At 40.0% G+C, this 15,940-nt stretch overlaps 1 protein-coding gene across 6 annotated transcripts in view; it reads left to right on the forward strand.

Annotated features, from left to right (window-relative positions):
- LOC126344778 (maternal effect protein staufen-like) overlaps window positions 1–15,940 on the forward strand; it is a 169,707-nt gene that overhangs the window by 58,512 nt on the left and 95,255 nt on the right. For all 6 annotated transcript variants that reach the window (XM_050002049.1, XM_050002051.1, XM_050002050.1 and 3 more), the window contains one exon: window positions 3,168–3,322. In XM_050002049.1, coding sequence (XP_049858006.1) covers window positions 3,168–3,322 — 155 coding nt within the window. The remainder of the gene's footprint in view (window positions 1–3,167; window positions 3,323–15,940) is intronic.

Below are 15,940 nucleotides of genomic sequence, written 5' to 3' on the forward strand. Positions count from 1 at the left end.
GACATCTGGCAAAAGATTTCTTATAGAAAGTGAACACATGCAGAAAGGCTGAACATTTTTGAAATATCATATAATTAGAGGTGCAAGAGATGAAAAGAGATTTTATCACAATAGTGTGGACAAGATGTTCAGAAAGATTAATAATGGCATAGAATATGGGGGTGAGGGTAAAATATAATGGAAACTTATTAATAATTGCTGCTTGAATAATCAAAAAAATTGGAAGATACACATATCCTGAGTGAACTGGCAATAATATCAACAGACCTCTGAAGTCAGTGCAGTTTTTGGTTATCATTCATCATTTAAATGTACATACTTCTTTTTTCTGTTACTGCTATTGTGCATAGAGCTTGGTATGACAATATTGGTTCCGGATCACCCCTACTCTGCTTACACAAATTCTTCTTGTCTGCTTCGATCCTCTTGATGCAGGATTCTTGGTGCGAGTGAAATGATGAACAGATGTGATTACTAATAAACTTCATCTTCCTAATAACTTTTTATCACTTTTGTAATGTCCGGTTAGAACACACATTTTTGAACAATGTTAATGCGGCGGAACTCTTCATACATCTGCTCGCTACTGCTTATAGAGACAAACAGGTGAAGATATAATAATAATAATAATAATAATAATAATAATAATAATAATAATAATAATATGCTTCATTACAAAGACTAGCACACAAGGAAATTCAAACATAAACTTCACTGTTGTCTTCTGCTTGCTGTGAGAAGAGAACAGTGCTGAGTTTGTAAGAAAATGTTTCTGTAAACACTTGGAATACATAAAACTTTTGTGGATATAGTAATGAAAAAAAGAACATCCGAAAACCCGAGTGAAGAAGTTCTGCTGATGTTGAATCCTACAGTTGTCCCTCTGGAGCAAAAAAAAATTTCTAATTCCATCGCTTGATATAACAATCACATGCTCCCTATATAAATCTGTGTGTACAGATGCCAAATCTTTGTACATGTCAATCATGTCTGTACCAAAGGAGAAGCACAGTGATCCTTAGTCCTTGTTTGAGTGGTCAAATCAATGCTTTCCACACTAGGATTAAGATATTGGCCATTTTACAAAAACGTATCACATCAAGGAGATCCAGAAGGATGTAAGACATCTGAAGATGCCGTGAATGACCTCTGACAATGACATTTATTTTCAAACATTTTGGTATGTTTTAAGATGTCATTTAATGTTATAGTGTATGAGTAGAACAGTTCTCACCTGTTTCAACATTACTATGCATTTCTTTGGAAATAAATATGTTTAGTTTGGAAATTACAAGTAGGTAACACACCATCTGGACCATTGCAACAACTAGATATCTCCATTTTTTGTAAAAGGAAATTAGTTTTTAAAGGAAAATCAGAACAAACCAAAACTGCTGATGTTTTCAAATTAAAAAAAATACATCACATAAAAATTATTTCAAATACTTAATGTGCCGGTACAGTGAAGGTTTATTATTCTGAGAAATTTTCAAATGCATATCTTTTGGTAACTGCTATTTTAAGTTACCTGGACGTAGTAAGGTGACGATTTGCTGTTGTGAACTCACTTCTGGTAGAACTAAACTAGAAAAATTAACCTGTTCATATTTTCTGTGAACATACCAATGCCTGGTATTGTGTAGTTAGTAAAAGTTCTACAAGGCTTACTAAAGTGGTATGTTGTTAACAGCATTCCCCTTTTGTAAATCAAGTCTACTATGATATGGAAATTAATAGAATAGGCAAATAATGGCTGGCTGGTGTGGCCGAGCGGTTCTAGACGCTACCGTCTGGAGCCGTGTGACCGCTACGGTCGCAGGTTCGAATCCTGCCTCGGGCATGGATGTGTGTCATATCCTTAGGTTAGTTAGGTTTAAGTAGTTCTAAGTTCTAGGAGACTGATGAGCTCAGCAGTTAAGTCCCATAGAGCTCAGAGCAATTTGAACCATTTTAGCAAGTAATGTAATTCTTTAATTGTAGGAAAAGTCGTTTTCTGTCATTCCAAACACAAAAGGCTGTATGATAAATTCCTAGATATTCTTGTTGATGCAATATGAGATGGTTGGCATATTTTCATTCAAAACTTTTCTACAGTACATTCTTCCGGGGTGATGCTGATAAAGTCAAAAACTATTTTTTTCCACAAAAGTGTGCAATAAGGACATTATGTAAGGGTGATAACTGAAATTTTCCAGAGGGCACTCTGGGAACCTTGATCTAAATGTGCCAACACGTGCACCCTTTAATGGTATTTCTCGTTGATAATAAGAATGAATGTAGGACGAGTTGTGAAAGTTATCACCACAATACCAGAAGTAAATATAATTTCTATACAGAAATAGTGTCCACATCTAGAATTCAGAAATTAAGGGTTGTGTTCTGATGAACATGTTGTCGGCAGACATCAAGCAGTAAATTGAAAAGCCCCTGATTTTCAAAATAAAGAAAGTACTCACTGCTATGTATAACAGATGTAAGTTCTGGTGACACTAATGCTATATTAAACATATAATCTGTCATCATCCTGAAGGTTAATTTGAAACCCCACAGTATTTTACTAGGCACTGCTCACTTTGAGGTGAATCTGCCTTTGCCTCCCTCTGAACATTGAGTAGTCACTTATAAAGGACGTATAGTCTAACACGTACTCCAAACCGTGATGCAGCTCAACATTTTTGACACGGATAAATATTGCCAAAACTGAAAGAAGCGATGAGTGCCAGGTGATAAACCTAGGACTAAGGTTTGAACCCAGATTATATCACTGCTGAGTCACTAAATGTTAGATGAAAACAGCAGCTAAGTAATGTAAGAGGAAAAGCACTTTTTTCCCCCGGGTACCTGATTTTCTCCTGATATGTAGGAATCTAGAAATAATTCTCATAATCATCCGTGTGAGTAGTTAACACTGGTTATAAATGGGTTGTTAGTCTCTGTTACAGATGTTTCCTTCAGTAGCTGCTCTGTCAGTCAGTGTATATTTGTCATGTTCTACTTTCTGCAAGGCTATTCTTCATTATAGTATTTGTGCCACACAATATCTGAATGACTGAGAAGGACTAACACTCTTCTCCATTCTCTTCTCCTACTATAACAATAAATTAATTGACTGTATGTAAGCATAATGACACTCATGTTGGTAGTGAAGTGCCTGTTTTATTTTGCAGGTTGTACGTAACACGGTTCAACATTATGGGGAGTGTACCTTTCATCGTTGCCGTAGTCATAGGCATCCATGTGAAATTTTGTTCATCACATGATATTTCACATTTATCAGTAGATGATGTCACCTCAATGTTTGGAGATAATGAATGCATTGAAGGTATGAACCTTTTTGTTTAAATTTAAGATATTTGCTTGTCTTTAATTGCTTCTAGAGTCTATGAATGTATTTCCACATTATTTATATTCATATTATTGTTATTATAGCAGCAAGAAAATTAAAATATTAACTGAGAGTATTGACTTCTGAGTTATGTGATGAATAATTTCTGTGTTATTGTGATAAAAATTTCTGTGTGAAACTGTGATTCATCTGGCAGATAACATACTGTATTTGGACCAGACTATTGAGTCTTGACATTTCATGTTTTGATGATTCATGATTCAAAAAGAATCAGAAAATTATTTTTAAGCTCTAAATTTCTTAATTCCTATGTTTCAATGTAGTAAATAATGTAAAGAGGTACAAAGCCTAAGTCTTAAAAACAATTTTGTTATGTCATGGGCAATAAATATTATAGCGATTTACTTATTGCAGGAATCGTGCATCATTGTAACCAAGCATATACTGATGTTATTACCACTTATTATGTTATCAATTTTTACATCTAAAAGTATATTCCATTAAAGTTTTTGCTTATATATATGCTTGATACTTAATTAGTGGCTTTTTCATATTTGTTTCCACATTATATACATGGTGTTCATAATTAAAGATCCAGCTTCAGAATGATGTAGAAAGAGAAACACTGCTCAGAATGACATTAAATTTGAACAGCATATTATTGATGCAGGGGGAAACATCGTGGAATGAAAATTTTATCAGTAGATGGTGCTGTCACTACAAGTGACTGTGAATCCCTATATGACAGCTATGGTTTGAATTACCCATTACACCACCCGTACTGTTCTATGTGCATGACTGGTCAAGTTCGGCAGTTCACAATTGTGGCACTGTTGTGGCTAGGTAAGCCCATCTACGATGACAAGGTTATACCACATTGTATGGAAAAATCAATTGTAATTATTCTGAGACTGCAAAAAATAAGCAAAATGATATCAATTTCTAACAGACCTATGGTCAGAACCTCATAAAAAGCAAAATGACATCAGTTTCTAATTGTCGTGAGACTGGCGCAAGACATGTTCAATATGCTGTCCACCATTTTCTGCCACAAGTTGAAATCGAGAAACAGCATGTTTCATAACAGATTGGAGTGTCTCAGGGATTACGTTCAGAATACAATGCGCAATGTGTGCTTTCAGTTCAGCTACGCTTGTAATTGTAGCACTGAACACAACATCATTCAGATAACCAGAAGTCACACAGATTAAGATCAGTTGATTTGGATGGCAAGCCCATAGTGAAATGACATCTGATAATTCTATCATTTCTGAAATACATCTCCAGCAGCCACTTCACTGGCTGTACAATGTGTGGGCAGAGCATCTTGTGTAAAAATGACAATACCCACATATCCATGCTGTAGAAGGACTGGAATGCATTGGTGCACAAAAGACTCTCATAGCATTTACCAGTGACAGGATCGGTAGGACTCGCCTCTTAAAAAAATATACCGCCCAACATTAAACGATGTCTTCAACTTGCACCATACAGCCTCCAGATGACACTTTGAGTTGCAGATAGGCACAACAAAAAGATTTCTACACATTTAGCTTTATGCCAAAGCTCTCTTCAGAAAGGAAAATGCAAACACGCAAGGGCACACGTGCGCTTGCACGTGTGTGCGCGCGGGCTCTCTCTCTCTCTCTCTCTCTCTCTCTCTCTCTCTCTCTCACACACACACACACACACACACACACACACACACACACACACACACACACACACACACACATTTTTATTCAAGCACATCTCAACTGCCATCACCGGCACCAGGAATTTGATCCGGTATGAGCTGCCAGAGATGGTGGTCACATGTACGTAAGGTGTGCTTGACTCTGTGTGTGTGTGTGTGTGTGTGTGTGTGTGTGTGTGTGTGTGTGTGTGTGTGTTTGTTTTTCTTTGCAGCCATGATAAGAAGTCTGCACCTCTAAGCATGATTGTTATAGGGCCATTGTGGGATTCTGGTAAAGGAACAGTTGTTTCCTTGGATGCCGTTTCCTCATTGTTGAGGAAGAAAGTTATTTATTAGTGAGAGGGTACAAAATAACCAGATAAGACTCTTGAAGCCAACGGTTTTGCCATGGTGAACACCAATGTGCGGAACTAGCAGCTCACCCTTTCCTGGGGCCACATGCAGTCTCCCACCTTTGTTGTGCTGTCTGCTTGCCCCTTCCCCTTTCATCAACATGAGATGACAGATCATCATCTCGCGCTGTCTGCTTGCCCCTTCCCCTTTCATCAACATGAGACGACAGATCATCATATCATCTAATGCAAGATGCTATGAGTCAGTGATAAGGGGTTTTCCTTCCACTTGTAAACTGTTGAGTTACTGAAGTGAGAACTCAGTTTTATTATGGATGCTAGTTATTGTACTGTCTTTTCTATGTTTCTTCCTGTTCTTTACCAGTTTTCTTCTATTGCTAATCAGCTAAACAAAACATCTTCAATAAACAATGTTATCTAGGGGTAGCATCTTTGATTACTAATTGAAACATCCTTGGTCCCGGTTTCGAAAGCCATCACTGCTTAAATTATGAATAAATGTCATCAGCAATGGCAGCTGAAGATTTTGGGGATAAGAAGTCACCCTCATTCTGCCAATGGCATTGTCAAAGAGTGCAGAGGAGCATACGGAGCTTGAATTGGGAAACTGCCCCTAAAGGTGGAAGAATTAGAAATGATCAACAGCATGAGAATACAGAAGGCAATGGAACTCACTGCATTAAAGACACATAATGTATATCCACAGAACATGTGGCCTGTAATTTAAAAAGTGTGATGATGACCTCTTCATTGGCAAAAGATTCCGAAATAGTCTCCCATTCGGATCTCCAAGAGGGGACTGCCAAGGGGAGGTGACCATGGGAAAAAGACTGAATAACCAATGAAAGGATAACGTTGTACGATTTTGGGCCATGGAATATCAGAAATTTGAATATGGTAGGGAAGCTAGAAAAATCTTGAAAGGTAAATGCTAAGGCTCAATCTAGATATAGTGGGAGTCAGTGATATGAAATGGAAAGAAGACAATTATTTCTTGTCAGGAGAGTATATGGTGATATCAACAGCAGCATAAAATAGTATAATAGGGTAGGATTCATTATGAACAGGAAAGTAGGGCAGAGAGTGAGTTACTGTGAATAATCAAGTGAGAATCCTGTTTTCACTGGAATTGACAGCAAACCAACAGTGACAACAGTAGTTCAAGTATACACACTGATGTTGCAAGCCGAAGATGAAGAGGTAGAGGTAGTATTTGTGTGGGTAATTCAGTATGTAAAGGGAGATGAAAATCTAACAGTCGTGGACGATTGGAATGCAGTCGTAGGGAAGGAGTAGAAGAAATAGTTACTGGAGAATTTGGCTTGGTACTAGGAAGAAGAGAGGAGAAAGACAAATTGAGTTCTGCTATAAATTTCAGCTAGTAATAGCAAAAACTCCATTCAAGAACCACAAGAGTAGGTGGTATATTTGGAAAAGGCCAGAAGATATAGGAAGATTTCAGTTACATTATATCATGGTCAGACAGAGATTCCGAAATCAGATACTGGATTGTAAGGCATACCCAAGAGCAGATATAGACTCAGATCACAATTTATTAGTGATGAAAAGTCGGCTGAAATTCAAGAGATTAGTCCAGAAAAATCAGTTCGCAAAGAAGTAGGATACAGAAGTACTAAGGAACTAGGATGGTGAAGAAACCATAGGTAATACAAGAAATATTTCTTTTGATTGATGAAAGAAGGGAGTACAAAAATGTTGAGAGAATTCAGAAATAGAGAAAATACAGGTCACTTAGAAATAAATTAAATGGAAAGTGCAGGGGAGCTAAGGTGAAATGGGTGCAGGAAAAATGTGAAGAAATTGAAAAGAAATTATTGTCAGAAGGACTGACTCAGAATACAGAAAAGTCAAAACAACTTTCAGTGAAATTAAAAGCAAGGGTGGTAACATTAAGAATGCAATGGGAATTCCTCTCTTAAATACAGAGGAGAGAGCAGAGAGGTGGAAAGTGTAGACTGAAGGCCTCTGTGAGGGGGAGGACTTGTCTGATGACGCAATAGAAGAAGAAACAAGAGTCGATATAGAAGAGATAGGGGAACTGTTAATAGAATCAGAATTTAAAATACCTGTGGAGGGCTTAGGATTGAATAAGGCACAAGAGATAGACAACATTCCTTCAGAATTTCTGAAATCATGGGGAAATGGCAACAAAATGACTATTCATGTAGAGCTGACAAGTGCGAGAATTATCACACAATCAGCTTAACAGCTCATGCATCCAGGTTACTGATAAGGATAATATAGAAGAATGGGAAAGAAAATTTAGGATGTGCTGGGTGACTATCAGTTTGGCTTTAGGTAAGGGACCAGTGAGGCAATTCTGATATTGTGGTGGATAATGAAAGCAAGAGTAAAGAAAAATCAAGACACATGCATAGGATTTCTTGACTTGGAGAAAGTGTTCAACAATGCAAAATGTTGTAAGATGTTCAATATTCTGAGTAAAATAGGGGTAAGCTATAGGGAGTGATGAGTAATACACAACATGTGTAAGAACCAAGAGGGAATGATAAGAGTGAGACACAAAGAACGATGTGCTGAGATTAAAAAGGGTGTAAGATTGGGATGTAGTCTTTTGGGTACTGTTCAATCTATACACTGAAGAAGCAATGAAGGAAATAAAAGAAAGATTCAAAAGTGGATTAAAATTCAAGTTGTAAGGATATCAATGATGAGATTCGGTGATGACATTTCTATCCTGAACGAAAGTGAAGAAGAATTGCAGAATCTGCTGAGTGGAAAGAACAGTCTATCAGTATATGGGTCAGGAATAAATCAAAGCAAGTTGAATGTAATGACAAGTAGCAGAAATGAGAACAGTGAGAAACTTTGCATCAAGATTGGTGATCACGTAGTAGATGAAGTTAAGGAATTCTTCTATCTAGATAGCAAAATAACCCACAATTATCAGAGCAAGGTGCAGATTAGCACTGGTAAAAAGGGCATTGTTGGAAAAGATAAATCTAGTATCAAACATAGGTTTTAATTTGAGGAAAAAAATGTCTGAGAATGTATGATTGGGGCACAAATTGTGTGGTAGTAAAACTTGGACTGTGGGAAAACCAGAAAAGAAGAAAATTGAAGCATTGGAGATATGGTGTTTCAGAAGATTGTTGAAAAGTACTTAGACTGATGAGGTAAGGAGTGAGGAGGTTCTCTGGAGAATCGGCAAGGAAAGGGATATATGGAAAACAGTGACAAGAAGAAAGGACAAAATGGTAGGACATCTGTTAAAAAATCATGGAATAACTTCCATGGTAATAGAGGGAGCTACAGAGGGTAAAAATTGTGGAAGACAGAGATTGGAATACACCCAGCAAATAATTGAAGAGGTAGGAACCGCCTGGTGACACAACGAAATCGCACAGTCGACTTTGCTGTTTATTCTGTGGAGATAGTTATTTACGATGTGTTTATTCTTTAGTTTTGTTCTAGAGCTATGCCATGTCTTTTTATATATCTTGGCTTTGGTATTGTTCCTGTGTTCAACAACATGCAAAAATAAAGTTATATTCTTGAACTCATTACTCTCTCTCAAAAATAATTACTAATTAGCTTCAGTGGCTGTAGTGGTGACCCCAAACACTGAAGATAAAGAAAATTATGATGATGTACAAACAAGAGAATTCAGCGACTTCAGAAAGTTCATGGAGGATTGAAGAGATGCAGCTCGTGAACCCTCAAGGACAGATACATGAACGACTTGAAGCACTGAAGTTAGCATTAGAGATGCCTATTACTTCAACGTCAAACACGCTTGCGGCCTTACAAACTAACAGCCCAACGAAAAACATGCAGCACGTAAAAATTCAAACACCGCAGTTCCTACTTGACAAACTGCAGCTATGGTTTGCAATGATTGAGCTCACCTTTGCCCAAAGCAAGATCCATGATGAGCAGATGAAGTTCACGATAATGGTGAATGCGCTGGATGCTAGAGCAGCAACCGCAGGAGATGATGTAATACTCTGACCTCCAGCAGAACAACCATACGCAGCGTTGAAAAAGTTACTACTCACCAGAATGCGTAAACCGTTAAATCAAAGTATATGGCAGGTGCTTAAATAAAAAGCCTTAGGTGACAGGACACCATCGGAATTTTGGAAGCATTTGCGCGGTATTGTCAACGCAGAAGAATTAACAGATGCGACACTCGAACACATCTGGCTAGATCAATTATCAAGCACGGAAAAAGCCGCACTAGTAACTCGTGAAAAAGACAACATGCAGAACCTCTTGGAGATAGCAGACGAAGTCCATGCGACCATAGGCAATCCACAGATGGCTAGCATGACAATCTTTAACGAGGAAGAAGCGTCAGAAGTGATAGCAGCAATATAGAAGACTCAGCATACGGACATCAACAAATACAAGAACTAACACGACAGATGACATTATTGCAGCAACAGGTCTCACAATTGTTACCGAATTAAACCATTAAGGCCAACAGTGAAATTCAACAAGGACGGGTATGTTGGTACCATTGACACTTTGCGGATAGAGCAACAAAATGTTCGCTGCTATGTGTGTACCCAAACATGAGTGGCGGCCAACAGTAGGTGCAGCAGGCTGCGGTAGCACAGAAGAGTGCCTGCAACAATGAGGTGAGATAGATGCAAACTATCAAGGAACAGATAGCACTCCATTGATGCAATTAATTACATTGTTGCTCATGGCACATGGCACACGTGAAATCGAAGTTGCTTTAGGTTTCTCACAAAGCAGTCAGTGGACCTTCATTCTGGCAGAGGTGTCAGAGGCAATATTGGGTGCAGACTTTCTTTATGACATGCACTTTATCATAGATCTTGCTAATGCACAGATTAAACAAAATCAAGAGACAATAGATGGCATCACGGAACATGGCACTTACTGCACTGGCAAGCATAACTGTGATGCAGTGTCACATGCCGTAAATGATAACACAGTCATAGAAAAATCCGCAGTAACTCACAAAACTGTACACCTTATTTACACCACGCCCTGTCAGCCAATACATCAATGACAGCGCTGGTTTGCACCCGATTGGTTTGTTGCAGCAAAAGCAGAATCCAAGGCATTACTGGGATTAGGTGTCATACGTAGATCAGACAGCCCATGGGTGTCACCCTTACATTTGGTAAAGAAAATAAGATTGGTCACGAAGACCATGCGGCGATTACAGGAAGTTAAACACACATACTACACCAGATTGTTACCCAGTGCTTAATATTCACGATTTCACAAATCAATTAACTGAGGCAACGATCTTTAACATTATTGATTGTAAGAAAGCTTATCACCAGATACCATTCGCAGACAAAGACATACCGAAAAGAGCAGTTACAACACCTTTCAGTTTATTCAAATATGTGTGAACGCTTTTCGGGTTAAAGAACGCAGCTCAAACATGGCAATGATTTATTGATGAAGTGTTACGCGGGTTGAAAGGGTGCTTCACGTATCTTGATGACATATTAATCCCCTCAATGATAGCAGAAGCATGTGAAAGCAACTATCCGCAGTGTTCACCCGCATAAACCAGTATAGAATAACAGTCAAAATGCAAGCTGTGAAAACGGCAAGTGACATTTCTACGATGTGAAGTTTTGGCAGAGGGCGTACGCTCACGAGAGGACAAAGTTGCAGTAATCAACAACATGCACTGCCCCGAGACTTACCATCAACACAGAAAATTTTTAAGCACGGTAAATTTATGTAGAGAGCATTTGCTGCAAGCTGCACTAGTACAAGCACACTTGACAGACACTCTTGCAAGTAAAAATGCAAATGGCAAATGACCGTTGCAATGGAACATGGACATGGAGAGAGCATTTCAACACATAAAGGCCGACTTACAAAAAGCAGTAGTCATTGCTCATCTGGTACCAAAAGCACCTCTGTCGATAGTAGTCGATGCCAGCCAAGACGCGTTGGGAGCAGCACTGCACCAGAAAGTAAATGACAAAAGGCAGCCTTTGGTTTTTTTTCTCACGAAAACTTAACAGACCCATGAAGGAAATGGAGCGCATATGACAGAGAACTATTAGCGATATATGAAGCTATTCGGTATTTTCGCCCATATGTAGAGGCAAGAGCATTTACTGTATACACTGACCATAAACCAATAACCTTTGCATTCAGTAAGTTGCAGGATAACTGTTCTCCACATCAATTTTAGAACAAGATTGGACGGCATGTACATAATGCAGTTGGAGATTTTCCCCCGGTAACAAAGAGGTTCTCCCATGTTCATTTGGACATTTTTGGCCCTCTATCACATTCAGAAGGCTACAAGTATTTGTTGACATCAGTGGACTGGTATACAAGACGGTCAGAAGCTTCTCCACTATCAGACATTTGAGCAGAGGTGGTAACTCGAGTATTTTTGGCTTCTTGGATCTCCCATTTTGGATGTCCACTGTACATGACAACCGATCAAGGACGACAATTTGAATCCACTTTATTCCAACAATTAGCCAAGCTCTGTGGATTCCACCATCACCGCACCACTGCTTATCACCCAGGGAGGAATGATGTGTTTGAGGGGTGGCACAGGACATTAAAGACAGCATTGATGTGCCATAAGAACAGCTGGACTTCAGCGTTGCCAGTGATGCTGCTAGGTCTCCGAACTACCTGCAAATCAGACCTAGGTACATCCATGGCTGAACTGGTTTACGGAGAGAACTTCAGGCTGCCAGCAGAAAATTGTTGCTTTCATTCAATAAGACAGTTACAGTTTAGTCAGAGTGGATGGACAAAGTGGTCATGTCTGTGTGAGGTGTGCTTGTTTTTGTGAATGTATGTGCCTGTTTCTTTTGCTCCTGAAGAAGGCTTGGCTGAAAACTCAGTGAGTCTTTTTATTTGGTCATTGGTATTTTGACTATGCTTTTGATTTCTGAACTTTTCACTTCTTAACACTTTTTCCTTCATCTTTTTCGGCATTTAAAATTCTGGTCCCCATTTTGGGTGTGACCTCCACTTTCCAAACTTTACAGAAGCGCGGGTTGTTTGGCGAAGGATGCCTTACTGTGGTGCATTAACTCTCCACGTTGTGCTGTTATCTTTTGCACCTACCCATCAAGTGGATCTACCTCTACACCTTAACTCCTATGCGGCAGCCAGTCTGTTGTGGTGGGGTTCTCATGTACCCTCTCAGTGGTAGCCCCCTGATAACAAAGGTATAGCACTGCTGATGCCAGTACTGTAATGTCTCCATATCAGCCAAGAAGTAGGTGAATATCAACTTTGAGGTACTGTGACTCTGGGCGACAGCTAATGTGTCAGGTGACCTCTGCCATGGTAGGATGGCACTCAGGGGGAGAGCCTCCAATTGAAGTGAGTGGGCATCAGGGTGGCTCATCCACAATGAAACAGATAAAGCATAATGGTGACTGGCCGACACTTCCATCTCAGCAGTCAGGAACAGTGATTGTAAGGCGGAGGCTTACAATCCTGTGGCATTTCTCTTTTTGACCATCCTCCAAGACAAGACCCAAGTAATGAAAAATGGATGTAGACACTTTGCAGATTTCTTGGTTTGTTCATGAACTGACAGCAGATCTTCTGCTATAGCAAAGTCACTGATTTTAATTGAAAATATAGAAGATAAAGTTTGGGGAGGTTGCAGCAATAGAAAAGATGAGAAGTAGACCTTTGCTGAGCAAAACATTGCGTGCCAACCAATCATGGGCCTGTGTCAAGGTAAGAGATGTACCATTCATCATTTCTCCTCAGAACCAACTCAATAGAATTGGAGGCATTAATCTGACATTGGGACATAATGCTACAAACTGATGAAGAGCTGCATACTAATCTGGCACAGCATGGAGTCCATTTTGTTCACTGCACCCAGAAGGGAAAGTTTGAAAGACTTCATCTGACTATGTTGCCTTAAAGTCTGTGACTTTTGATACAGTCCGCACCTCTCTCAATGTCAGGATCTTGCACGTCACCTCCTGGCCCTGGTTCTATTCCAGGGCCTGCCTCATACTTGGGGGAGGGATCGTCAGTTTGTACGCCCCCAAACCCTGTAGCACCAGTGGTTCTCACACCATCGGTGCATCCAGGGATGCCTAGTCATGCTCTGGTACCATCAGGGGTATGGACACCTGTCAAGGTACCTCCCCCCCCCCCCCCCTTTCAGGACAAGGACCAGGAGCCACAGGCTGTGGGCCAAAGAAAAGTAAGGTCCTCTTCACTCTCAGAAGACAAAATGGGGAAATCTTACAGTAATTGAAGTCTCAGAAGGATAAGCAGAAAGGGAAACTTCTTTCTGATGCTTCAGATTTTCAGCCGCCCCCCTCCCCTCCCCCTCAAATGTTGAACCTATACACCTTGGCGATGAGTCACAATGAGGCAAGACAGTGACCCAATCGCCACTTTCTCAGACCTGACTCTTGACACTTCTTCAGTGGAACTGTAACAGCTACTGTTGCCATCTGACCGAACTGCATCTTTTACTGGCTACTTATTCTGTAATTGACATATTACTTCAGGAAACAGGGTTTATAGCAACACATCTCCGTGCTCTGAAAAACTATAAAACCCTACAGTACCAATCATGTTAATGTTGAGAGAACGTCCATGTACCTTCAGATAGATCTTTCCATTATCATGAGCTGTTAGAGTTAGTGGAAAAGCAACCTCTTGCCTTGCTCTTACTGGGGGATTTTAGTGCCCATAATCTTTTGTGGGGCAGCAACACTAAGTCTCACAGAGGGTGGGTACTACAACGTCTCCTTTCAGAATTTTACATCTCAACATGAGAGTTGCAACACATTTCAGTGTGATCCACAAAACATATTCAACTATTGATCTCACAGTTTGCAGATCGAGTATCATAACCCCTGATATTGTGGCCTATTCATAGTGATCTTTGTTACAGTGACCATTTTCCTATACTTCTCTTCCTCTCGAATCACAGATGTTTGGAACATGCTTCACATTGGTCACTTAGGAAATCTAACTGGCAAGCTTTCTCCCCCTACAGCCACTTTTGCAGCCGGTCCTATAATGTATATCATCAAATTGGTAAAAGGATGCTATTGATACTATTAGTCATGCTGCAGCAGCAATGATGCTCCTCTTCTCCAGCTCATCCCGATGACCTCTGGTGTCAAGGTGGTCTGAAGGTATAGCAACAGCTATCAGGAAATGCCACAGAGCATTTCGAGGGCACAAGCTCCATCATTCTGATGACCTCCAGTGCCAAGGTAGTATGAAGATATAGCAACAGCTATCAGGAAACACCGCGGATCACTTTCAGGGCACAAGCACCATCCTTCAATGGATAATTTAATAACATTCAAGATAGTCCGGGCGAAAGTGCGACTTTCAATAAAGAACATCTGCACTGATCCCATGTTGCCTTAAGTGTCCGCTTGCAGTAATTACCATCCTCATTTTCTGACCCAGTAACTCCTTACTGAGTGCCGCCCGCTATGCTTCCACGCACATGGCTCTGTCATACACTGCCCCTTTTAGTGAATGGGAGCTTCACAGTGGTTTGGCAGAGTGTCGAGATATGGCCCTTAGACCCAACAAAATCAACAACCACGTACTCAAACAACTTCGTGCTGACAGCATGAAACATATCCTCTGACTTTTATTCCTATATAGCAGGAAGGAGAATTTCCGTCTCAATGGTGGGAAGATATTATTCCCAGAAACCAGGGAAGGCCCCTCATATTTAACTAACTATCAACCAATATCTCTGACGAATGGGCTGTGTAAGCTCTTCGATCATATGGTCAGTTGCTGCCTTTGATGGTGGCTTGAAGCCAAAGGGGACATATCTCAATTCCAAAGTGGCTTTTGGGCTTTCTGGTCAAGCAAAGTTCACCTGGTTCATCTGGAATCTACAGTGCATGATGCTTTCATGCATTGCCAACATCTGATTGCTATGTTCTTTGATCTACGCAAGGCATATGATACCACCTGGTGACATCATGTTCTGTCAACACTGCATGAGTGGGGTTTCTGGGGCAGTTTACCAAGTTTTATCGAGAATTTCCTATCTCTTGACTTTTTTTGGGTCTGGATAGGTTTGACCCTCAGCAACGAATATATACAGGAAACTTGTGTACCTCATGGATTGGATCTGGGTGTAACGTTATTCGCTATTGCCATTAGTAGCATTGTATAAATCAGTGCACCCCACAGTTTCTTCATCACTGTATGTGGATGATCTAACCTTTACTGTGCCTCTGCGTCAGTGCTCACCATTGAGTGCCAACTTCAGGGGGTTGTCTGAAGAGTACAAGACTGGGCTTTGAATCATGGCTATCAGTTTTCTCCTACAAAAGCAAGAATTGTGCATTTTTTATGACTCCAGTGGTGCACCCACACACAAAAAGTTAGCTTGGTGACCAGTTACTTGAAGTCATTGAAACTTTTCGGTTCTTACGTATTTTATTTGGCTGCGTGCATGTCTGCCTACTCGAGGCAATGTGCTTGAAGAAACTAAATGATCTTCGTTTTCTTAGTGTCTTCTTGTGGGGCGCTGACTGCATAGTTCTGATCTTGTTTTGCTTGGACTAT

This window comes from Schistocerca gregaria, chromosome 1 (genome assembly GCF_023897955.1).
Source record: "Schistocerca gregaria isolate iqSchGreg1 chromosome 1, iqSchGreg1.2, whole genome shotgun sequence".
NCBI lineage: Eukaryota > Metazoa > Arthropoda > Insecta > Orthoptera > Acrididae > Schistocerca > Schistocerca gregaria.